This window comes from Xenopus laevis, chromosome 8L, assembly GCF_017654675.1.
Source record: "Xenopus laevis strain J_2021 chromosome 8L, Xenopus_laevis_v10.1, whole genome shotgun sequence".
Lineage (NCBI taxonomy): Eukaryota > Metazoa > Chordata > Amphibia > Anura > Pipidae > Xenopus > Xenopus laevis.
The window spans coordinates 131,391,853-131,416,987 of record NC_054385.1 but is presented as its reverse complement, the minus strand read 5'-3'; the positions used below and the strand labels follow the sequence as shown (position 1 = coordinate 131,416,987).

The 25,135-nt window shown below is 41.2% G+C and overlaps 2 protein-coding genes and 1 long non-coding RNA gene across 3 annotated transcripts; all 3 read right to left on the bottom strand.

The window, feature by feature from the left end:
- Positions 1-14,702: 14,702 nt before the first annotated feature.
- On the bottom strand, positions 14,703-16,683 carry LOC121397253 (serine/threonine-protein kinase akt-1-like). Its single transcript, XM_041573733.1, has 5 exons — positions 16,552-16,683; positions 15,804-15,911; positions 15,579-15,659; positions 15,066-15,335; positions 14,703-14,805 (listed from the first exon to the last, which is right to left on the bottom strand). Exons 1-4 carry the CDS (start codon positions 16,630-16,632, stop codon positions 15,156-15,158), a joined length of 450 nt encoding a protein of 149 aa, XP_041429667.1. The 5' UTR covers positions 16,633-16,683; the 3' UTR covers positions 14,703-14,805; positions 15,066-15,155.
- A 92-nt stretch (positions 16,684-16,775) lies between these two features.
- On the bottom strand, positions 16,776-17,438 carry LOC121397254 (cAMP-dependent protein kinase catalytic subunit-like). Its single transcript, XM_041573734.1, has 3 exons — positions 17,283-17,438; positions 17,025-17,087; positions 16,776-16,923 (listed from the first exon to the last, which is right to left on the bottom strand). Exons 1-3 carry the CDS (start codon positions 17,351-17,353, stop codon positions 16,776-16,778), a joined length of 282 nt encoding a protein of 93 aa, XP_041429668.1. The 5' UTR covers positions 17,354-17,438.
- Positions 17,439-18,130: 692 nt separating this feature from the next.
- Positions 18,131-19,583, bottom strand: LOC121397255. The gene is made up of 5 exons (XR_005963609.1): positions 19,460-19,583; positions 19,266-19,369; positions 18,874-19,155; positions 18,698-18,773; positions 18,131-18,580 (listed from the first exon to the last, which is right to left on the bottom strand). It is a non-coding gene; the product is annotated as an uncharacterized LOC121397255 (long non-coding RNA).
- Positions 19,584-25,135: the final 5,552 nt, after the last annotated feature.

Genomic DNA, 25,135 nt, shown 5'->3' with positions numbered 1-25,135 from the left:
CATATAATGGGGTAAAATTCAAGCTTTGTGACGATTTTCAGAAATTTGATAAAAACCGTTACGTTCAGCATTGCTTTGCAGTTTGGCAGTTTGCAGTAGGAACACTTATTTACCCATATTGGATTCGTCAGAATGTGTACTTTCTGAAAATATATGGTTTTCTGGGGTCTCTGTACTGTTAGGGGGTCTAATGTCGCATATTACACACACCAGGTGCTCATATTGCAGCAGCCAGCGCGCGTCAGCCGTGAAAATGTATATACACTATTGTCATTTGGGGGTCTCTGTGCGCCACATAGTTTGGTTTATCTATGCATATTGGGCATCAAAGTGTTTAGTAGACCCCTGGCGTTCATATTTAGGATGTTTTATGCTGATAAGTTACGAAATGTGGGGCATATAATGGGGTAAAATTCAAGCTTTGTGACAATTTTCAGAAATTTGATAAAAACCGTTATGTTCAGCATTGCTTTGCAGTTTGGCAGTTTGCAGTAGAAACACTTATTTACCCATATTGGATTCGTCAGAATGTGTACTTTCTGAAAACATATGGTTTTCTGGGGTCTCTGTACTGTTAGGTGGTCTAATGTCGCATAATACACACACCGAGTGGTTATATTGCAGCAGCCAGCGCGTCAGCCGTGAAAATGTCTATACATATTGTCATTTGGGGGTCTCTGTGCGCCACATAGTTTGGTATATCTATGCATATTGGGCATCAAACTGTTTAGTAGACCCCTATGTTTATATTTAGGATGCTTTATGCTGGTAATGATACATGGACAATACGATGCTGTAAAGTTGAAGCTTTGAGGCAATTTCCAGATATTTCACCAAAACCGCCAAATTTGGCAAAGCCTTGCGACTCAGTAGTTTGGAGCAGAAAGGCATGGGTACCCATTTTAGATTCCGTAGAATGTGTACTTTCCAAAAATATATGGGTTTGGGGGGTAAACATATATTTCTGTGTTTTTACCCCGCAAAAATGCAGTCAATGTGTTGATTTTCATTAGCTGAAGTTACCCACGGGACTGTTTGTATGCGCTAACTTCATTTTGGGGCCTCTAAATGCCAGATACTTTGGTAAACTTATGAACAATGGCCACCAAAATGTTCAGAGGAACCCTGGCAATCATATTTAGGGTGCTTTTTCTTAGTACGTAATGACACATGGGTGATATGGTGCTGGGAAGTTGAAGCTTTGAGGCAATTTTCAGATATTTCACCAAAACCGGCAACTTTGGGAAAGCCTTGCGACTCGGTAGTTTGGAGCAATAAGGCATGGGTACCCATTTTAGATTCTGTAGAATGTGTACTTTCCAAAAATGTATGGGTTTGGGGGGTAAACATATATTTCTGTGTTTTTACCCCACAAAAATGCAGTCAATGTGTTGATCTTTCATTAGCTGAAGTTACCCACAGGACTATTTGTATGCGCTAACTTCATTTTGGGGCCTCTAAATGCCAGATACTTTGGTAAACCTATGAACAATGGCCACCAAACTGTTCGGAGGAACCCTGGCAATCATATTTAGGGTGCTTTTTCTTGGTGCATAACGATACATGGGTGATATGGTGCTGAGAAGTTGAAGCTTTGAGGCAATTTTCAGATATTTCACCAAAACCGACAATTGTGGGAAAGCCTTGCGACTCAGTAGTTTGGAGCAGAAAGGCATGGGTACCCATTTTAGATTCTGTAGAATGTGTACTTTCCAAAAATATATGGGTTTTGGGGGGTAAACATATATTTCTGTGTTTTTACCCCACAAAAATGCAGTCAATGTGTTGATTTTTCATTAGCTGAAGTTACCCACGGGACTGTTTGTATGCGCTAACTTCATTTTGGGGCCTCTAAATGCCAGATACTTTGGTAAACTTATGAACAATGGCCACCAAAATGTTCAGAGGAACCCTGGCAATCATATTTAGGGTGCTTTTTCTTAGTACGTAATGACATATGGGTGATATGGTACTGGGAAGTTGAAGCTTTGAGGCAATTTTCAGATATTTCACCAAAACCGACAACTTTGGGAAAGCCTGGCGACTCAGTAGTTTGGAGCAATAAGGCATGGGTACCCATTTTATATTCTGTAGAATGTGTACTTTCCAAAAATGTATGGGTTTGGGGGGTAAACATATATTTCTGTGTTTTTACCCCACAAAAATGCAGTCAATGTGTTGATCTTTCATTAGCTGAAGTTACCCACAGGACTATTTGTATGCACTAACTTCATTTTGGGGCCTCTAAATGCCAGATACTTTGGTAAACCTATGAACAATGGCCACCAAACTGTTCGGAGGAACCCTGGCAATCATATTTAGGGTGCTTTTTCTTGGTGCATAACGATACATGGGTGATATGGTGCTGAGAAGTTGAAGCTTTGAGGCAATTTTCAGATATTTCACCAAAACCGACAATTGTGGCAAAGCCTTGCGACTCAGTAGTTTGGAGCAGAAAGGCATGGGTACCCATTTTAGATTCAGTAGAATGTGTACTTTCCAAAAATATATGGGTTTGGGGGGTAAACATATATTTCTGTGTTTTTACCCCACAAAAATGCAGTCAATGTGTTGATTTTTCATTAGATGAAGTTACCCACGGGACTGTTTGTATGCGCTAACTTCATTTTGGGGCCTCTAAATGCCAGACACTTTGGTAAACTTATGAACAATGGCCACCAAAATGTTCAGAGGAACCCTGGCAATCATATTTAGGGTGCTTTTTCTTAGTACGTAATGACACATGGGTGATATGGTGCTGGGAAGTTGAAGCTTTGAGGCAATTTTCAGATATTTCACCAAAACCGACAACTTTGGGAAAGCCTTGCGACTCAGTAGTTTGGAGCAGAAAGGCATGGGTACCCATTTTAGATTCAGTAGAATGTGTACTTTCCAAAATATATGGGTTTGGGGGGTAAACATATATTTCTGTGTTTTTACCCCACAAAAATGCAGTCAATGTGTTGATTTTTCATTAGATGAAGTTACCCACAGGACTATTTGTATGCGCTAACTTCATTTTGAGGCCTCTAAATGCCAGATACTTTGGTAAACCTATGAACAATGGCCACCAAATTGTTTGGAGGAACCCTGGCAATCATATTTAGGGTGCTTTTTTTTGGTGCGTAACGATACATGGGTGATATGGTGCTGGGAAGTTGAAGCTTTGAGGCAATTTTCAGATATTTCACCAAAACCGACAATTTTGGGAAAGCCTTGCGACTCAGTAGTTTGGAGCAGAAAGGCATGGGTACCCATTTTAGATTCGGTAGAATGTGTACTTTCCAAAAATATATGGGTTTTGGGGGGTAAACATATATTTCTGTGTTTTTACCCCACAAAAATGCAGTCAATGTGTTGATCTTTCATTAGCTGAAGTTACCCACGGGACTGTTTGTATGCGCTAACTTCATTTTGGGGCCTCTAAATGCCAGATACTTTGGTAAACTTATGAACAATGACCACCAAAATGTTCAGAGGAACCCTGGCAATCATATTTAGGGTGCTTTTTCTTAGTACGTAATGATACATGGGCGATATGGTGCTGGGAAGTTGAAGGTTTGAGGCAATTTTCAGATATTTCACCAAAACCGACAATTTTGGGAAAGCCTTGCGACTCAGTAGTTTGGAGCAGAAAGGCATGGGTACCCATTTTAGATTCAGTAGAATGTGTACTTTCCAAAAATATATGGGTTTGGGGGGTAAACATATATTTCTGTGTTTTTACCCCACAAAAAATGCAGTCAATGTGTTGATTTCTCAGTAGCTGAAGTAAAGTCCTGATCAATTTGGATGTGCTAACTTCATATTGGTGTCTCTAAATGCCAGATACTTTGGTAAACCTATGCATAATGGGTATCAAACTGTTCAGTGGACCCCTGGCAATCATATTTCAGGTGCTTTTTCTTGGTACCTAATATAGTTTGGGATATGCGGAGCAGCAAAATAAAACCTTTGAAATGATTTTTCAGAATTTTGAATTTTTTTTTGAAAAACCGCTATTTTCAGACAAGCTTTTATGTTTGGTAGTTGGGAGTAGAGAGACATAGTTACCCATTTTGTAATCGGCAGAATGTGTACTTTTCAAAAATGTATGGTTTTCTGGGGTAAACCTACGGTTTCAGGATTTTTTGCCTTGGAATCTAAAGCATGCTGTTTTCTGCCTTAGTGCTTTCAAAATTCGGTAATATACTGCCGGGAGTTTTTGCTGTACAGAAATCCTAAATCTCCCTAAAACTATACATATCTGGTATTGGCACGTTCGAGAGACATAAGGCTTTCCAAATCAGTTGGATTTTCATCCCTAAAATGAAATATTTTTCTGGTATAAATTGATATACGATGAAAAATGGTAATTTCTCATTTTTTTTTGGTATTTAGCACTATAAATTTTTTTGCACAGGTGGAAATACATGAAAACTCAGGCAGATTTAGAAAGCTCAGTTTCTACCGAAAAAAACAATGTATAGTTTTCCTAGGTAAACTATAGGTTTCCCCTCAGAAAATGCCCCTAAAGTGAGAGAGCACAAAATGTTTAAAAAACGGCTGGCATTTCGCGTAACCAAAATGTGAAATTCTGCTGGCACTTAAAGGGTTAATGCTTTGTGAATTGGGGGGGTTATCATTCTGCTGATAATAACACATTCCTGTGCGTTTGTGCCACACACAATTGGATCGGCCAATGTAGGCAGGTGAGTGCGGTATGAAAGTTGTATGAAATACCATCCTTTCGCTGAGGTATTAGTTGCAATTGGTCTGTCTTTATCGAGCTACTAAACTAACTAATGATGTAACACCCGAGTAGCCAAATCAATGAATTGAAAGTAGCCATCTGAGTATGTGCTATGAAATGTATCAAATCAATGCAGGCGCGGCTTTGTCATTATTTGTGTGTTTGCAGGAGCTCAGTTATACATCAGAATTCCTAAGTCTCAGGACTTGTAGCACTGGTGTGTATGTGACCAGTAAGGGGACTAAAGGCAGGTAACAGCTGCTCACTAGCACTCCAGGTGATGCAGCAGCAAATTATAACCTATTTCTACAGTAACTATCCAACTTTTATACTAAATATATGTGAGCAGTCACACTGGTAAATACAAGCAGCTGGAATGCAATTTATTAGACTCGTACATATATATATATATATATATATATATAGTTATCATATAAGGATTAATGACTGGGACTGTAAGGCACATGTATGATACTGTCAGGCTAGTGACTCCCAGGCAGAAGTGTAAGCTCTTTGACCAAGGAATCCTTCCACCACATATATTATATTCTACCCAGTCCCCCGGGTTCTGTCAACAGTAAGCCCAATAGTCAGGGAATTTCAGGATATCCGTTGCGATTATGTGGGATACAGCCAGACACTTTCATTCTGATTCTTGATTAATAGAAACAATGACTCGTTAAATACATGAAGTTTGCTCCAGGGATTTCCTTGCAATAAGATAAAGGGCAAGTAATATACACAGTATAAGAAATACAGGGGAAGGCACATTAGTATTGGGCAGGTATAATGAGGCTTCTTTCAGTGATCATCCCCCTGCTAATATGCGGTTCCAGGGGTCACAGTCCAGCCCAGACACAATGTATAAACCAATTGAGGTTTGTCAGTGCAGCTGCCCGGCTGCCACAGAGACCTTTCTACAGCTGTGTCTTCATTTGCTCCTGAATAGAGCTCGGGGTGCCCACTTAGCGCTGGGAAGAACTGTGTCCTGCTACCCACCTGCCCTGTATGTGACTATCTCTGTACTACCCACCTGCCCTGTGTGTATACATATGTCCGAACCTGTACTTACCTTTCCTTCCTCCTCTTGTCCTCACGCTGTGTAGCTCCGCCCCTTTTACGATGCGACTCCGCCCCTTTTACGGGGCGGCCCGCCCCCCGCTGGCCGGTAAAAAAAAAATTCAAAGGTGGCAACCCTATTGGACAAAATTAGCCTAAGGCCGGCACTGTTTGCAGAGGTCTGGATTGGCCGCACAATGCTCTAAAATGCTCCCTGACGGTTGTGCATACTACTGAGGAAGCAGGCCCCGCCGGGCCCCCTGAACCTCGGGCCCCCCCGCGACTGCGGGGTCTGCTTCCTCAGTAGTTACGCCACTGCATGAGTGATACTCAGAGTTCCCTGTATAACTCAGCCTGCAGCCTTGTGTCTTTATATGGTCACAGAACAACCCCTCAGTGACTTCTAATATCCTTATCATTTACAGTAGGGGGTACATTATCCCTTATAATACATGAGTGATACTCAGAGTTCCCTGTATAACTCAGCCTGCAGCCTTGTGTCTTTATATGGTCACAGAACAACCCCTCAGTGACTTCTAATATCCTTATCATTTACAGTAGGGGGTACATTATCCCTTATAATACATGAGTGATACTCAGAGTTCCCTGTATAACTCAGCCTGCAGCCTTGTGTCTTTATATGGTCACAGAACAACCCCTCAGTGACTTCTAATATCCTTATCATTTACAGTAGGGGGTACATTATCCCTTATAATACATGAGTGATACTCAGAGTTCCCTGTATAACTCAGCCTGCAGCCTTGTGTCTTTATATGGTCACAGAACAACCCCTCAGTGACTTCTAATATCCTTATCATTTACAGTAGGGGGTACATTATCCCTTATAATACATGAGTGATACTCAGAGTTCCCTGTATAACTCAGCCTGCAGCCTTGTGTCTTTATATGGTCACAGAACAACCCCTCAGTGACTTCTAATATCCTTATCATTTACAGTAGGGGGTACATTATCCCTTATAATACATGAGTGATACTCAGAGTTCCCTGTATAACTCAGCCTGCAGCCTTGTGCCTTTATATGGTCACAGAACAACCCCTCAGTGACTTCTAATATCCTTATCATTTACAGTAGGGGGTACATTATCCCTTATAATACATGAGTGATACTCAGAGTTCCCTGTATAACTCAGCCTGCAGCCTTGTGTCTTTATATGGTCACAGAACAACCCCTCAGTGACTTCTAATTTCCTTATCATTTACAGTAGGGGGTACATTATCCCTTAAAATACATGAGTGATACTCAGAGTTCCCTGTATAACTCAGCCTGCAGCCTTGTGTCTTTATATGGTCACAGAACAACCCCTCAGTGACTTCTAATATCCTTATCATTTACAGTAGGGGTACATTATCCCTTATAATACATGAGTGATACTCAGAGTTCCCTGTATAACTCAGCCTGCAGCCTTGTGTCTTTATATGGTCACAGAACAACCCCTCAGTGACTTGTTATATCCTTATCATTTACAGTAGGGGGTACAGTATCCCTTATAATACATGAGTGATACTCAGAGTTCCCTGTATAACTCAGCCTGCAGCCTTGTGCCTTTATATGGTCACAGAACAACCCCTCAGTGACTTCTAATATCCTTATCATTTACAGTAGGGGGGTACATTATCCCTTATAATACATGAGTGATACTCAGAGTTCCCTGTATAACTCAGCCTGCAGCCTTGTGCCTTTATATGGTCACAGAACAACCCCTCAGTGACTTCTAATATCCTTATCATTTACAGTAGGGGGTACATTATCCCTTATAATACATGAGTGATACTCAGAGTTCCCTGTATAACTCAGCCTGCAGCCTTGTGCCTTTATATGGTCACAGAACAACCCCTCAGTGACTTCTAATATCCTTATCATTTACAGTAGGGGGTAGAAGGGTGGCAGATGATAGTGGAGATAGTGAAAATACATAATTAGTTCTGTATAAAAAGGAAATGGAAAATAGAGTAGCAGAGAAACAATGGGAAGAGAGAGAATGAGAGAAAGGGAGTGGTGAAAAGAAGCGAAGAGAATAAAAGAAAAATAGTATATGGAGAGAAACAAAAACAAGACAACAAAAAGGCAAGAAAGGAATAGCAACTAGACTGGCACAAGAGTAAAGATGTGGAGAGGAGACCAAAAAAGGGCAGAAGTAGAACTAAAATTGAATAAGTGAAATAGTTGTAAACTAGGAGTAAATAAAACAGTGATAAACAGAGAAGCGAAACTAGAAGAAAAGAAGATAAGTGAATAGAATAAAGTAAAGGCAATTACATAAGCTCCATGCACACACGCATTCAGTACACTGTATATGTATAATCACTGGTATAATTGTTGACTAGTGTTCCAGATTGCTAGTGTAGTGGAATTTTTAAAGACTGGAGGTGCAGCTCTGAGGGCTAGTATAACTGTACTCTAATATGTGTAACACCCCCTTGGCCACCCCCTGGTGCCAAGTTTGTACATTCTTACCAATTCAGGTCCTGATTCCCCTCTGCAAGGTGAAAGGGTACTGGGAAGTTCCTCTCCTGCCAGTGCCTCCACCTAATGGGATCCAAGAATACACCTGTCATTAGGAAAACATTCAAACACACAAATTTCTAGGTAACAAATATAACTTTATGCAAGATTAAAGGCAAAGTAAATATGCATTTACATCCAAAGAAATTACCCATTACCCTGGGAATAGCTGCAGTTCCTTCCTGGCAACTCCTTGCCAGATTAAGTCCCCACTCCTGGTGGACAAAAGAGTCTCAGTCCTTTTTTTCCCCCAAAGAGCTCTTAGGATTCCCAGGTAGCGCTACCTGCCCAAATACCTTTCCCGCTGGACAAGGTATTTGCTCCCATGTGGCAGACACACAACAAAGCCTGTATCACAACAGAAGACACCCTACCCTCCCACAGGCACAACTCATCCGGGGCTCACACAGAGCTGGAACAGGCATCCACGTGATGACATCTTCAAAAGGCTCCGAGCTCTCCTAGCCGAGCACACAACTTGCTTTATCCTCCAGCTGAACTATAGCTCCCAGCACTGTCCAATAGTGCGAGCATGTAGAATTCCAGCTTTTTGCAGTTTTACAGTTTCGGATCCTCCTGGTCTAGCTCTCAGGCTTCGGGCTGCCGAACCGCATCCATCCAGGGGCTCCTGCCCCTACATCTTTGCAGCATTCTCTGTCCACCCTCTCTCAGTGAAAGTGAAAGCAGGACTGGCTGTGAGCACATGGCTCTCCTATTTATCCAAAGATGGTGCAGCAGCGACACTTTCTGGCACCCTCCATATCTGACAGACCCTGTAGCTGCACAGAGACAAGGGTTCCAGCCCATCCCAAGACTCTAGGAGTCGCTGTAGCTGCACAGGCAGGGAATTTCCACCATGTGGGTCAGACCGTAGGGGAATTAACCCTATGGGTCCCTATATTTGCATGAGAAATATCTATATTTGATTTTCTCACTTTATGATTGCAGTCACTTGTAAATTGTACAAGTTAATAATAAGAAATAATATAATATATAATGTGCAGTGATGTGGGGTCAAATTTAATATATATATATATATCATATAATATATAATGTACAATGATATAATGTGGGGTGACATCTATATAATATATAATGTGCAATGATATAATGTGGGGTGACATATATAGAATATAATATATAATGTGCAATGATATAATGTGGGGTGACATATATAGAATATAATATATAATGTGCAATGATATAATGTGGGGTGACATATATAGAATATAATATATAATGTGCAATGATATAATGTGGGGTGACATATATAGAATATAATATATAATGTGCAATGATATAATGTGGGGTGACATATATAGAATATAATATATAATGTGCAATGATATAATGTGGGGTGATATATATAGAATATAATATATAATGTGCAATGATATAATGTGGGGTGACATATATAGAATATAATATATAATGTGCGTCTAGTCCCTGTGTCGGTGGGATTGCGCTACTGCACATGTGCCCCACGGACCGTCTCTGGCGAATAAAGAAATTCCACAGAACTTGCCATATTTACAATATCCCAATTCGGAAACAAACGTCATGCCAAGCACAGCAGCAAAACACAGAAACTGGCAATACAGTCCATTTGAGGACAAACTCGGGAAAAACATAAGTGCTACAGGCTCTCTCCCTCTGTCACAATTCCCACCTCCCCAACGTTAGCATTTAATCATGTATCTTCCCTATTCCATTGGATCTTACCCCTCCATGATCTCTACATCTAAGTCAGTAGTCAGGCTTCCTTCAACTTACTTGCAGCATCCAGTATTCCCGCCCTCATTGGCACCTAGACTGTATGACTCAGATTCCCCGCCCTAGCAGGTCTCAGCCAATGGCCTTCCAGCAGAGGGTGGGAACATTTATGTAATCCAATCAGCAAGCAGTACTGATGCAGATGAGCCAATCAAAAATGACTGCCCTCTGTCGGTTCTGATTGGCTGCAGCCATGGTGAGGCGGGACTTTGTCAACAGGGAAAGCAAAGACGAATTATGATCGTGCAGGAGAAATGACACGGAGGAGCCTGCAGACGTCTATACCTCAGGTAGGATTAAAGACACCTGTCCCCAGGACATACAAGTAACTTAGAAGGAGGGATAGAGGAGGGTGCATGCAGCATATGGGGAGGGAGGATAGAGGTGGGCGGGGTTAGGGGCGGTGCCACAAGACAGAGAGTAGAAATAAGGGATGACACAGGGAGCGAGGGAATAATCAGTGTGAATAATTGAATGTTAACATTGGGGAGAGCTAACCTTAGGGAGGCAGATGTTTTGCAGGTGAAATGAGTTTTACTGGAAGCTGTCCCCACAGGGACACTCACTGTACTGCCTTATACAAGTGACACATGCGAGACATGGGGGTGGAGTTCTCAGGACTTTCGAGCTCTTGCCAAGGGGGGTACGTAAAACAGCAAATGAATTGCTGAGGCAGCTGGGAGTTGTAGTTAACAAGTGCTGCTTAGTGAAGGAGTAACTTACGGACAGCGGCTTGAAAACCAGTGAAAGGGGGCGGTGCTGCGTTATGAAAAGCCACACCCCCTGTTTTCTATTGGCCCGCAGAGCCAGCAGCTGACATAGAACGTGTCTGACAAACTTGCCGTGCCAGGTATGCTGATGGGAAAATAGATGAACAATTTTGAAGGCAGTTTTGTGTTTCAGGGACCAGGGTACAGTACAGCTGTGTTACATTTGTACATGTGATGATATCCTATATCCTATATAATAAAGTCCAAGTGTCTCTGCGTCCAGTCCCGTGGGATTGCGCTACTGCGCATGTGCCCCACCGACCGTCTCTGGCGAATTTTTTTTAGACTAGGACAATTCTGTTTTTATAAATGTTTGACTACATATGTTCTAGCGCCCGTTAATTTAACGGGCTTAATGTCTAGTATAATATATAATGTGCAATGATATAATGTGGGGTGACATATATACAATATAATATATAATGTGCAATGATATAATGTGGGGTGACATATATATAATATAATATATAATGTGCAATGATATAATGTGGGGTGACATATATATAATATAATATATAATGTGCAATGATATAATGTGGGGTGACATATATACAATATAATATATAATGTGCAATGATATAATGTGGGGTGACATACTGTATATATAATATATAATGTGCAATGATATAATGTGGGGTGACATACTGTATATATAATATATAATGTGCAATGATATAATGTGGGGTGACATATATACAATATAATATATAATGTGCAATGATATAATGTGGGGTGACATATATACAATATAATATATAATGTGCAATGATATAATGTGGGGTGACATATATATAATATAATATATAATGTGCAATGATATAATGTGGGGTGACATATATATAATATAATATATAATGTGCAATGATATAATGTGGGGTGACATATATACAATATAATATATAATGTGCAATGATTTAATGTGGGGTGACATATATAATATAATATATAATGTGCAATGATTTAATGTGGGGTGACATATATATAATATAATATATAATGTGCAATGATATAATGTGGGTGACATATATACAATATAATATATAATGTGCAATGATTTAATGTGGGGTGACATATATAATATAATATATAATGTGCAATGATTTAATGTGGGGTGACATATATATAATATAATATATAATGTGCAATGATATAATGTGGGTGACATGGCCCTCTACGTCCCGTTATAAATCTGATTGGGGTACCAATGCCCACTGCCTCTCATTTCATGTCATTTACTAGAAGTGCCAGTACCTACTCATAGTAAAATGTGCTTGTAGTGACAGTATTCACTGATCCCAGTGCATAGCAGTGTACAATAGTGTACTTAGCACTTACTTTTCCCTGTATAATGTGCTTGAGGTTCCAGTGGATGTGCTTGGGCTACAAGTAGACACAGCTGCTGCTTACTGTATTGTTCTTGACGTGTAGAACCCACTACCCTTTTCAAATCATATGATGATGACGTCATTAACCATTTCTGTCTTGGTATATTGTGATAGAAATTACATTGACAGTATACATGTCTTCCTGGCAGTGAGTGATACTAAAACATACTCCATGTCCACTACATGGTTACTTTACTTTATACCTTTCAGTAGTCATGTTGGAAATGTAGTAACTGGTGCAAAGTTTGCTTATTAACCAATGCATAACAACCGGCCAAGTATTGGTCTACTGCAATATAATCTTAATCAACTATTGTTCTAAGTTCTAAGTCTTGCAAAAAATGCTGTCCCTGATGCTATGGTGCTCTTTAAAACCTTGTGAAAATAAACAGTAAAAATGAGTTGGGTTTAATAGTGGGTGTAATTTCAGGTATGAAGCAGATCAGCAATTTTCATACCTGAAATTACACACACCCTTTGCTACGGGTTCGGGGCGATGCACCCAGACCACTTGAGACGTCGGGTGAGTGTTTTTCCCATTAGTGGTTTCACATTGTGTTTTACGTTGAAGTGTTGGACCAGGGATTTTACACCCAGGTCACTTTTTTTTCTCGGTGAGAAAGGCCTTTTGTTACTCACCAGACGAACATACACTAGTAAAATATAAAATATTTAATGAATACAGGACTGTGCAGCTTCAAAACCTTTTGTCAATTAATAGTGGGTGTGTCTTATATTTTGCCTCTGCATGCATAGCCTCCCCAAGCAAAAAAAATCACCCTCCGCCTACGGTCACGGCCTGTCCCCTGCCTGGATTTAACCAGGCCAAAAGGTGGCAACTCTCATAGTTCATTTGTCTCTTACTGTTGTGTTGCAATATTTATATATATATATATGTCTCCTCATATTACTCATCTTTCTATTCAGGCCTCTCCTATTCATATTTCATTGGGGGACAGAGGGCTCAGCGCTCGGGGGGATTTGTGGTGGGGGCACATCTGGGTGGTGGAGAGAGGGTCAGGGCCCATGAGGTTGGTGGAGGGAGGGTCAGGGTGGAGGAGGGTTCGGGCCCATGCGGGTGGCAGAGGGATGGTTGGGGGCCCAGAGGGTGAGCAGGCCACTGATGTGGCTGTCTTGGTGGGCCAAGACCCCCCAGTCGACACTGGAAACGACATCGGACACTAAGGATTGGGCCCTCACACTTGATCATAAGGGGGTTTCGCTGGAGCAAGAAGAGAGATGGGGGCTACCAAACATGTTGCTACTGGTCAGGATATCTACTATGTTGTGCAATATGGGCGCAAACACAATATTTGTTATGCAATGTGTAATGAAACATTGGGCGATTGTGGCCACTAAGGAATCTCTCGCTAAAGATGTCTAAATTTGAGAGGGAGACATTTCAAAGAAAGTTTAAGCCCTTCTGACCACTTGTCACTAAATATCTGAAGCCCAGTGCACAGCATTTCTTAACTCCAAAGCTTGGGGTTTACAGGAGTATGGGGGTGAACTTACATTTATAGGGACTTAATTCACTTAGAAGCAGCAACAACTAGTGGCAAGAGAAAAAAAACTTTTTTCTCACGTTATTGCATGGAAGCATGACCTCATTGTTGGGATTAGTTTGTGATGATGTCATTTTGGCGCCTTTCGGAGGGGAAATGAGGGTATTTAATATGTAACACAATCGCTAGCACTTTTATCTTTGATAAAGGCCCTAATGATAAAGGCCGAAATGTTGGACGCACAATGATGAATCAATACAAATGATCCATATTGAAATACAACATTGTGCTGGTCCATCTGCCTAAGAATGAATTCACATATAAATAAGACGCACATACATATTTGCTGATGTCTGATAGCTAAAAAGTGGAAAGGGTTACCCCCAACAATGCAACAGATACCAACAAATTATGGTGGAGAATAGAGATGGAGAAACTTCAACGCTACTCAACAATACCATCCCCAAAACTGGAAAAGAATGAAATATATGATTATTTAGGGGCGAAATCTTACACACTCCCTTCCCTCCTTTTACCCCACCCCCTATTTAGTTACATCTCTGTCCAATCAGGTCTTATAGTTCATGGTGATAAAAACTCATGGCACATTGAAAGAACCACTAGACAATTGTACCAGTAGAAACATAGATTTTTATTTACTATGTGAACATGTAAATAATAATAAACACTACAAATATATACACATAAACAAATATATATATATATATATATATATATATATATATATATATATATATATATATATATATATATATATAAATAAATAAGTTGCAGGGATCCTCTAAATTCTTTTCAGATAGGTTCATTGGTGACTGTGGGCAGGGCAACCATTGGGAACCAACTGGGGCCCAGGAAATTCCTGGGGCACAGTTTTTTGTTTTCAGGGCCCCAGCAAAGACTGGGGCCCCTACTCACCCCCTAACCCACCCCCAATGGCTGCCCTGGTAGTTCTGATGTTTTAGTGTTCCTCAACGGTAGAAGTTGGAGCAGGACTGCAGTTCAGTTCCTGGAAGTAACATTGGATCTTGGCTGCTTTCTACACAAAGGGAAAGGAATTACAATTAGGAAGTATGATAATGATGTCCCCTGTGCCCCAACCTCATCCCCCTGTAACTTATCTGATCCCCTAGACTTCCCTAGGCAATGATATTGCTGGCAGGTAAGTGCCCTATAGTAATTATCCTTAGCCCTCTCTCCTCTAGATAATGCTACAGCCGGAGAGCTTATACAATAGGAACTAATCTAAATATTGATATCTTCTAATACAACCAGACAGGTCACATAATAATCACTTACCATAAGTTTTACAGTCCCATGGTTCTCCTTTTTATCCACGGCTTGATTGTTTAGTGAAGCCTTTTGTTTGGGTCTCTTCATTTCTCATCTTTACTTTGCAGGCTTAAATAATTCCTGAAATTGGCCTTGGATTTCCTCTGAAATGGGCAGCTCTTTACTGTACGTCGATGTTAAAACCAATTCTTCTTCTGCTGTGAAAAATTCCAGACTGGGCTTGGGAATGAACGGGGCCTCTACTTGCTTCTTGGCAAGAGCCTCCCAGTCTATGGTCTGCAGAACAGGAGGAAGAAATAAATCACTTTATTATTAGTTGTACATTATCAATCCCCTACTATAAGATCATTCCCATGCGAATAAACCTAAGGGCATCGTATAATCATAATATGAGGCCCTAAGGCTCCTGTAACTGGTGATTATAATAGGTTGGTGTGGAACCAAGCATTTGTATTATGGCCAATAGAATTTACACTGATGCCCATATACGTGCCCTGCAAGACGTCTACAGGAACATACCTTAAAGAAACATTGCTGCTGTATCGTTTTCATGTGGTATACGTTTCCTCCAAGGCGGAATAAAACATTTTTAGTCAAGAGCTACACAAAGAAGAAGAAGAGATACATGGGATAGGTGAGTTCAGCAGTTATTAAAACAAGTATATTAACTGTTAAAGTTTGGCGCATATCTTCCTATAACCAAACCGTAGATTTATTTCTATAGATATTACTCTGAATACTTACTCCCTGTAACAGTGTTTTGGCTGCCATATCCAAGTCTGGTGGATATACTGGGCATGCTTTGATAATCTCTTCTATTAAGTCCTCATTGGTTATTCCGTTAAATGGCAACTGTGAAAATAGACAGGGACATGTTTAGGAACTCAAAACCATAGTAGCATTAGACTTGATATATGCTATAATACGTTTTAATTTGGCCCTATAGTAAACTCAGCCCTGTAAAGCTTCTAACAGATGTGACTATAGTGTATCAGTTACAATATTATCAGTAATGTGTGCAGTAAACATCTTGGAGGGCTCATTAATCCATGAGCCTCATTCTCTTAACCCCTAGATATATCACCCCTAGAGTTGCCACCTTTCCCTGTTTCCCTTCCCAAATGAGGGGGGGCAGGAGGTGATGTCATGGGGAGATTGGTTGTGCCATCGGGGGTGGGGTATTGTCGCCTGGAGGGTGGAGCGATGGTGTTGCAGGGGCGATGCTGTGCTGATATAGGGAAATCCTGCCTGGTTTTCTTAATTTGGAAAACCAGGTAGGCAGTTTTGACCAGGGCAGCCCTTGGGAAAATGGAGCTGTCCAGGTCAAAACTTGAACAGGTGATATCCCTAATTACCCCCTTTCTCCACTTAAGACTGCCCTCAGTCTAATTTCCGCTTCTAGTCAGCAATACAAGAGCCAGTTTGATGTGACTCTTCTTTGAGGACATCTCCAGTGTTCTTTAAATGATCCCTATACATGACAGATTTCTACCTTTCCAACCAGCATTTCGAACATGGTCACGCCTACAGCCCACCAGTCCGCACATCTGTCATAGACATTATTCATGTGCATTTCTGGAGCTAGGAAGCACCGAGTTCCGGCACGGCCCCTTATTTTTTCATTGGGATGATGCACTGGAACACAAGCAAAGAGGAATTCGATTAGACGGGAAACATCACAGTTGATCTGGCTAATGGCTAAATGTATTGTATTGATCAGTGATTATCACTTATCAATATTGGCTGAAGAGTCAGAGGGCAAATATAACTGGACCGGGAAATCTTACCTGCTTTGCTGATTCCAAAATCTGCCAGTTTGGCATATCCAGTTCCATCAATCAGGATATTTTCTGGCTTCAAATCTCTGCAATAAGAATATATATATATAGTTAATTTAATATAGAGAGATCATTGTAATTATAATAATTCTTTCTGATCCCAAATCTACGAGTCTTTAGTGCTTACCGGTGGATGATGTTGTTGTTGTGCAAGAACTGCACCCCGAGTACAATGCAGGCGCCGTAAAATCTGCAGAGATAAACTCACATCAGTATCGAGAAACAAGGGTGTGGGTCACGGGCCAGAAGAAGGGGAACAAACCTATTCCCTGCTATTTGAATCAACCATAATAACAATAATGGAAAGAACTGCCTCCATCTATCCCGATATCTATGGCCTGGTTTTGGTGATCCAGCAAAACTATAAAAGTCTAGTGATACTTACCTACTTCTTTCCAGTGGAAGTAGGCCAGCTCTCACATGTGATGCCAAGGTGCCTCCACTAGCAAATTCCATAGCTATAAGCACGTGATGCTTTGTCTGGAAAGCTGAGAATAACCAGACTAGGAAAGGGGTCTTCTCCTTCTGCGCCAGTCCTAGAGTGGATATCTCTGTTTTCAGGCTGAAAAATAACAGCACCAAAAGCAGTCAGAAAACAAAAGAGCAAAAGCGGCTTCACTAATGAGAGAGAAGGTGGGATGGTATTAATAGGAATATGGTTTCTGTTATGCTTACTGACCATGACATCATGTTTCCTTCATAAACATTGTCCTTCCTTATGGCTTTCACTGCGACCATTGTCCCCGTTCCTACGTGCTTTGCAAGAAATACCTGGAACAGCAAAAATTCCTTTACTCCCCATGAATTCTTTTATAAATAGGTGAATATCACTGGGGCCGGGCAGGTACTTACATTTCCAAAACTCCCACTGCCAAGCCATTTACACTTCTTGTAGTCCTTAACAGGAACACTAGGGCTCTGCTGGTCACTAGAGAAGAATAAATAAGAATATCAAACCTGGTAAAGGCAACGGGTGCTCTTATTTTATTTGTACTGATGCATTCCACATTAACTTACAGTATTTGAGCCATTTCAGGGGGATCCTGATGTATCTGTCCAACTTGCAAGTCTGACTCCTTCAAGAAGAAAATAAGACCATTAATATTTAGACTGCTCAATCCATGTAGTGGTTTATATATTCCTATGTATTCTCTTAAGAAGCACAGTGGGGGTCATTTATCAACACCGGGCAAATTTGCCCATGGGCAATAACCCATGGCAACCAATCACATTGCTGCTTTCACTGTTCTACCTGCAGCTGGCTTCCCATGGGCAATTTTGCCCAGTGTTGATAAATGAGTCCCAATGAGTTGAAAATCTCTATCAGTTCTATGGTTACAGGAAGACCTGAGACTAAGGGGCATATACTTACATTGGAAGATAAAACACAAGATACCCCGCTCATCTCAGAACTCCATTTCTGCATATTCATGTAATTCAAGTCTGGCAGAGAACGTCTTCCAAATAAAATTCTAGGGTGTTTCTCAGAGATTTGTGGCTTGGGACAAACTGCAGGTTCCTTGGCTTCTCGGACAAATGTAATATTCATTACACCCGCACTTGGTTCATCTTTCAAGGTGTCTGAAGTTTCTATTGAATGAACCTCCTGCAAAGGCAGGATATTTCCAGCACCTACGGACATAGCCGAGACAATTTCTTCTGGCGTCGTTGATACTGGACATTCTGCAAAGCACAAAAGAAATGTTCTATGATCCACACATGGGGGGGGGCAACTAGAGATATTGTCCTCAGAGGGCCATAAAACAGACACTTGGTTTAGATACATTATAAATACTGTACCTGGTGATTCAATTCCAGCTTCTTCTGAAAATCCAGAGCTCAAGTCTATCACTTCAAGTGAAGTCTCTCTGGAATCCTGGAAAAGATAACGTTCATAAGTATGAAATATGGTTTGGAAGGAAAGGTGAAAGATCAGAAACTGGCATAAAGGTAGTCATTATTATGGCTGGACTTACTCTGAAAGTATGAACGAGGTTGTCTGAGCTCTCTTTTCTTTCTGTCCTGTCTGTTTCCGTCGTTTCTGACACGGGATCTTCTAAAAGACCAAAAAAATGTTAGATAATCCTCCTGCAAACATGGATATTGTATTACTGACTACATATCTTGTCAGCAAACAGTCCTAAACACAGAAATGGTTATAAGTCAGTGTTAAATACTGTACCTGGTGATGCTTTGACTTCTTCTTCATCGGATAACCAAGTATTCCCAGCGAGGTCAAGCAAACTGCCTATAGATTCCTGTAATGATAATAAAAATGTTGTGGCAAAAATAATAATACATTATGATATTTTCACATATTTTAGATTGATATTAAAGTCTTTGTATCCAGTGAGTAAAATGCACTTACGCTCCAAGAGACCCCTGAAACACAATCAGAATCAGTATCGGAGTCTATAAGAAGCTCCTTTGGCCAATTTGGTTCCTTCAGCTCAGGTTCTGGTTTAGGACACTCTGTTAAGTCAAAGAAAATGAATGAATAACCCCGATATGAAACCATGCGGTGACTCAGGATAAATAGAGCGAACAGCTGAAATAATGTACCTGGAAGAATCTCATCTTGTCTCATCGGTGTCTCTTTCACTTCTGTTTTAATCTCCTTATCAGACTTGAATATCTTCCTAAACAAAGTCTTCTTTTCCTTCTTCTTCTCTTTAGGTCTGACTTCTGCATCCTGTAAAGGCAACATGGCTGCAGGTAAGTACCACTGAGCTATTTGGTAACAGCACAACACCTTGGTGTCTATATTGTAACATAGCAGGGATTGTATTGATGTGTGCATAGTAAGTGTTGTATGGAAGAGATGGGGAGGGAGGCCATAGATTGGATCTTGCCAAAGGTCAGAGTGTAGGTCTGAAAAGAGGAATAAGGAATTTGGTTCCCAACCTAACAGGTGCCTGTTTGAGACATGGGTTTAATTAGTATTAAGATTTGGCTCAGACTAGGAATTAGGAAGGGATCCAATCATTTAAAAACATCAGAGAGTGGGAAGTCCAACCCATAGAGACACTTGTGTAAATGCATTTACTTGCACTGCCCTAGTGGGTTATACACTCAGTAGCCTGTGTCATCTCATTGGGTGCTACTAATAACATAAAAGTGATGAGGAAAGGCACAGAACAAAGGCAAAGCCAATGAAAGTCATAGAAATAACCAACTTATAACTAAAATAAGAAGGGTGGCAGAGACTTACATGTTAAAACATGTGGCTCTTAGTTTGTACCTCCCAACAACAGAATAATGTGTATGTTACCCTGGAGTCGTTCCTGAGAACACGTTTCCATTAAACATATAGCAAAGGTCCCGATTGCCTTCATTTAAATAAGAACTGAAACCCAGAAGGCTGAGAATATAACAGTTTATTTGGTTCCCTTTATATCAGTAAGAGCAGACTTACCTTCGTCTTACATTTGAAAACATTGCGAACAGCTTTATATATCCTTCGAAACATTGTTAATCCTGTGCAAAGATAAGAATTATAAAATATTAGAATCAATGTGGGAAAATGTCTACATTTAGGTAAAAATCGGTCATTTTAAGCTAATTGTTTAAAAGGAAGGCAATAGAAAGTCAAAAAGCTTGAGCAATACAGAGCATTGATATCTGCCTCCAGCTAACGAGTCATCAGGTAAATTAGAAGCACATAGAGCAGTTAAAATGCTTTGCTGCAAACATAAAAAAACAAAAAACGCATTTTTTCTTATATGTCTGTACTTACAGATATTTGTATCGATTGGTTGGTGTTGTTTAAATAGAGTTTTGTTATTCAGATACGAGCAGCAGCAAACACTTCTGCACCGTAGCTGAACAACTCTCCTGTGGCACAACACCTGTTAATGCGCTTACATACTGATCTTAGGGCATTGTGACATCATGGTTTGATCACATGTTCAGTGCTATTATCTGCTCTTGGAGCATTGTGACATCATGGTTTGATCACATGATCAGTATTATTATCTGCTCTTGGGGCTTTGTGACATCACTGTTTCATCACATGATCAGTGTCATTATCTGCTCTTGGGGTATTGTGACATCACTGTTTCATCACATGATCAGTGTCATTATCTGCTCTTGGGGCATTGTGACATCACCATGTCATCACATGATCCACCTGCAGGAAGCAGCCTGATGCCTCTGTCCATTAAAGGGGAACTATTGTGGAAATTAAAATTTAATATAAGCTTCACCAGATAGTCATTGACATTTGGATCCAATATATTTTATAGGGGGGCTCCTTTCCTAGCAGATGAATTAGGACTCACTCAAATAACTGATTCCAGTACAAACAACATCTAACAAAATAACTGCCTTTTGCACAAATCCTGCATGTAGAGAGACATGATGTCTGGTGAGTTTAATAGAGTGACCTCTAATACATCTTCTAGGCAAAAGGAGCCCCCCTATAAGATATACTGGATCTAACGGTCAGTGAATATCTGACACCCAACTGCTGCATGAAGAGAGACTGAAGAGAAACAGATGCTGAGAGAGGAATTGTGAACATAAACTTGAATTTTTCAGAAATAGTGCAGAATATTTAATTAATTGTATTTAGAAAGTTTCTTATTTCAGTATGAGGAAGCTTATATTAAATTTTCATTTTTGCGATAGTTCATGTTAAGCACATAGTCTAAACGTGTGTATACAATATATTTGTAAGCAGATTTCATCCAGTTTAGTAACAATGAGCTGAGATGCACTGTTATTGTTGTATAAGGAACTCCCAATGGAAATAAGGAAGTAAACACACACACAGGCCACAGAAGTGTATTTGTAATTATTGTAACACAGTGTCTATGGGATATCGAGGTGTGTTTGACCAGTGATGCACTTATATTGTGTGACACAGACACATATAATTATGGATAAATAAATGGGGCTTGGGGATAAATGGGGCCTCCCTAGCTTCAGTGTGTGGCATCTCCCTTTATCAATAGACTGTATCCGGGTACCAGTGGTGCCAAACCTTCTCTAGTAGCTTCTCTAACTGACAGAGTTTGTATAACTGACACACACACTCGAGTGCTCACGCCTCTCATACAAACTGCACTTGTGTCTGATTCCAGTGTTACACACAAAATAAAAATGTAAACTTCTTAGGGATCAAACTCAAAAGTCTCATTATCTCTCCCACCGCTCCTCCTGACATGGAATGAAATGTCAACAAGTTACTGTGGCATCAATGGGCAGAGGTGATGTCTGATGTACTTAGGAAGGGAATCAGGCTGCTCCTCCATACAGTGTCACACTGGGACACCAGAGCCCCTCCAAAAACCTTAGACCAGGGGCCCCACCAAAAACTTTATACCAGGGGCCCCAACAAAAACCTTATAACAGGGGCCCCACCAAAAACCTTATAACAGTGGCCCCACCAAAAAAACTTTTATCAGGGGCCCCACCCAAAAACTTTATACCAGGGGCCCTTTATTCAGGGCCACCCCTGAATTATTATTCTTGCTTTCCTTTCTCAACCTCTATTCTCTTAGTCTCTTTTCTTTACATACTATAATCTATTATTCCATCTATTTATCCTCTTTGTTCTCATAGATATAGGGAATGGCCATGAGGGGCCACTGACACCTGGGCTCACTGGGAGTTTCCCTGGTATCCCGGGGCCAGTCCGACACTGCCTCCATATAAAACAGACTATCTTGATCCTCTGGCCAAAGGGCGGGTAGCATGAAAGCCCAAGGTTGCCCCATGCCCTGGGAGTAGTGAGCCAAGGTATGGAAATTGGCCAGTGTGTGGTGGCTCATGCAGCACTAGTAAGGCACTTGGCCCATGTCACTTCTTGTTTTTATGCTGCACTCGCTTCTTTTTCAAAGAAATCTTTTATAATTCCACCCATCAGTCAGGGTCATAATCCTGATTTTTATTATTTTACTATTTATTTATGTAGGGAATCCGTACAAAACCATTGCACGTATCCCTGTAAGAGATCAAGCACAGAGCCTGTGTGTATGTGCTGTAAGCTGTTACCTAGCAACCAGCTATTCAGTGCAGCAGGAAGTGACACAGCAGCTAGTGAGTGTCTGAGCTATAATCCAAATTAGAAACATCTTTTTAATGAATCCGGAGGCTCTAGGACCGCTCCTCTATCCGATCTCCCACTGTGGCTCTGCCCCTCCCACTCCTCTCTGTTCCTGTGCTGGGGGGCACGAGTCCTGAAGGGCCCCACTGCCCACTTTGCCTCCCTGCTGCCGCCGCCGCTCATGCTTCTTGTGAAGGGCCGTGTGTTCTGCTGTGGAGCGCACGGCCATCTTGGATTTTGTTTTTTTACCAACACAGGGAGCAGGAGGGGATCAGCATGGAGCCTGGCTTCGGTCTGATCAGCCAAAAGGCCCCATCCCAGCTCTGTTATGATCTGTTTGGGGACAGGATGAGCCTCACATCAGCCCAGAGGGAACTTGAGAAGCCCCTGCCAGAGGGAGACTGAGCTCAGGCACAAGAGGGGAAAGGGGCTGTACAACAACTCTGATAGTAGGTGACAGTGTATCTCTGCATGTGCCTCTGTTTGTCCACTGACACTGTTGGGGGGGGCTATAGTAACAGTGGGATAATAGTCTCTGGGAAGGGAGTGTGACTGTGGGATAGCAGGTATAGTAGGGAGAGATGGTGCCTATAGTAACAGTGGATAATAGTCTCTGGGAAGGGAGTGTGACTGTGGGATAGCAGGTATAGTAGGGAGAGATGGTGTCTATAGTAACAGTGGATAATAGTCTCTGGGAAGGGAGTGTGACTGTGGGATAGCAGGTATAGTAGGGAGAGATGGTGCCTATAGTAACAGTGGATAATAGTCTCTGGGAAGGGAGTGTGACTGTGGGATAGCAGGTATAGTAGGGAGAGATGGTGTCTATAGTAACAGTGGATAATAGTCTCTGGGAAGGGAGTGTGACTGTGGGATAGCAGGTATAGTAGGGAGAGATGGTGCCTATAGTAACAGTGGATAATAGTCTCTGGGAAGGGAGTGTGACTGTGGGATAGCAGGTATAGTAGGGAGAGATGGTGTCTATAGTAACAGTGGATAATAGTCTCTGGGAAGGGAGTGTGACTGTGGGATAGCAGGTATAGTAGGGAGAGATGGTGCCTATAGTAACAGTGGATAATAGTCTCTGGGAAGGGAGTGTGACTGTGGGATAGCAGGTATAGTAGGGAGAGATGGTGCCTATAGTAACAGTGGATAATAGTCTCTGGGAAGGGAGTGTGACTGTGGGATAGCAGGTATAGTAGGGAGAGATGGTGCCTATAGTAACAGTGGATAATAGTCTCTGGGAAGGGAGTGTGACTGTGGGATAGCAGGTATAGTAGGGAGAGATGGTGCCTATAGTAACAGTGGATAATAGTCTCTGGGAAGGGAGTGTGACTGTGGGATAGCAGGTATAGTAGGGAGAGATGGTGCCTATAGTAACAGTGGATAATAGTCTCTGGAAAGGGAGTGTGACTGTGGGATAGCAGGTATTGTAGGGAGAGATGGTGGATATAGTAGCAGTGGGGATAATTGTCTATGGTTGAGTAGTGTGGAAGTGGGATGTTTTTTTAACAGATTCAGAGAGATATTCTTTATGAAAGAGATGATACATCTCATTGTACAGGCAGTCAGTCAGTCAGGCAATTGCAGCATCGTTATACACACCATTGCGATACTAAGTTAATTATTATGGGAGCCTCCCTTGTAATTAGGGATATATTTTGTTTCCCAGCCCATCAGACAAGTAAGTGGTGAGTACCTGCCCAGCTGAGGTGAGAAGACCAGACAGGCCTTGTATTCTCCTTTGCTATCTCTGGGGGTAATGCTGGGAGTAATGCTGGCAGTTGATGGCACATAATATATCAATATAAATAATATATTAATATAAATAGTTGCGTAAAGTTACGTAAATAAAAAAACATTTGTCTGGATTTCCCCTTTAAGCTGAAGGTGTCTCAGCATGCAGTGTCTTCTTCCCTAATGTTCCACCCTGTTGCAATAACTGCCAATTAGTTCCTACCCCTGATTACCTGGGACAGTAATTACTTTGTGTTGCAGTAGGAGGAAGGCTTCAGGTGTGAGGCAGGTGGGATCTGTCCCAAACTGCCTCTGTACAGACATGTGCATCTCAGTAAAGAGCTGCTTGTTTGGCATTTATAACTCAATTCACTTTTCCTGTTAGTAAACTGTTAGTAAATGAGGCTGACTTGCTGTGATTTTGTCATTTTGTGGGCTCAGATTTGTTTTAGGTC

Bases quoted from the DNA above. Each gene is read 5' to 3' on its own strand.
- LOC121397254 (XM_041573734.1), bottom strand. From the start codon at position 17,353: ATGGAATTTGCTAGTGGAGGCACCTTGGCATCACATGTGAGAGCTGGC. The intron at 17,088-17,282 runs GTAAGTATCACT...TTATCTCTGCAG, and splicing joins CTTCCACTGGAAAGAAGTAG to ATTTTACGGCGCCTGCATTG. The intron at 16,924-17,024 runs GTAAGCACTAAA...TTCTTATTGCAG, and splicing joins AACAACAACATCATCCACCG to AGATTTGAAGCCAGAAAATA.
- LOC121397253 (XM_041573733.1), bottom strand. From the start codon at position 16,632: ATGCACATGAATAATGTCTATGACAGATGTGCGGACTGGTGGGCTGTA. The intron at 15,912-16,551 runs GTAGAAATCTGT...CTATTTTCACAG, and splicing joins TCGAAATGCTGGTTGGAAAG to TTGCCATTTAACGGAATAAC. The intron at 15,336-15,578 runs GTATGTTCCTGT...CCTGTTCTGCAG, and splicing joins AGCAGCAATGTTTCTTTAAG to ACCATAGACTGGGAGGCTCT.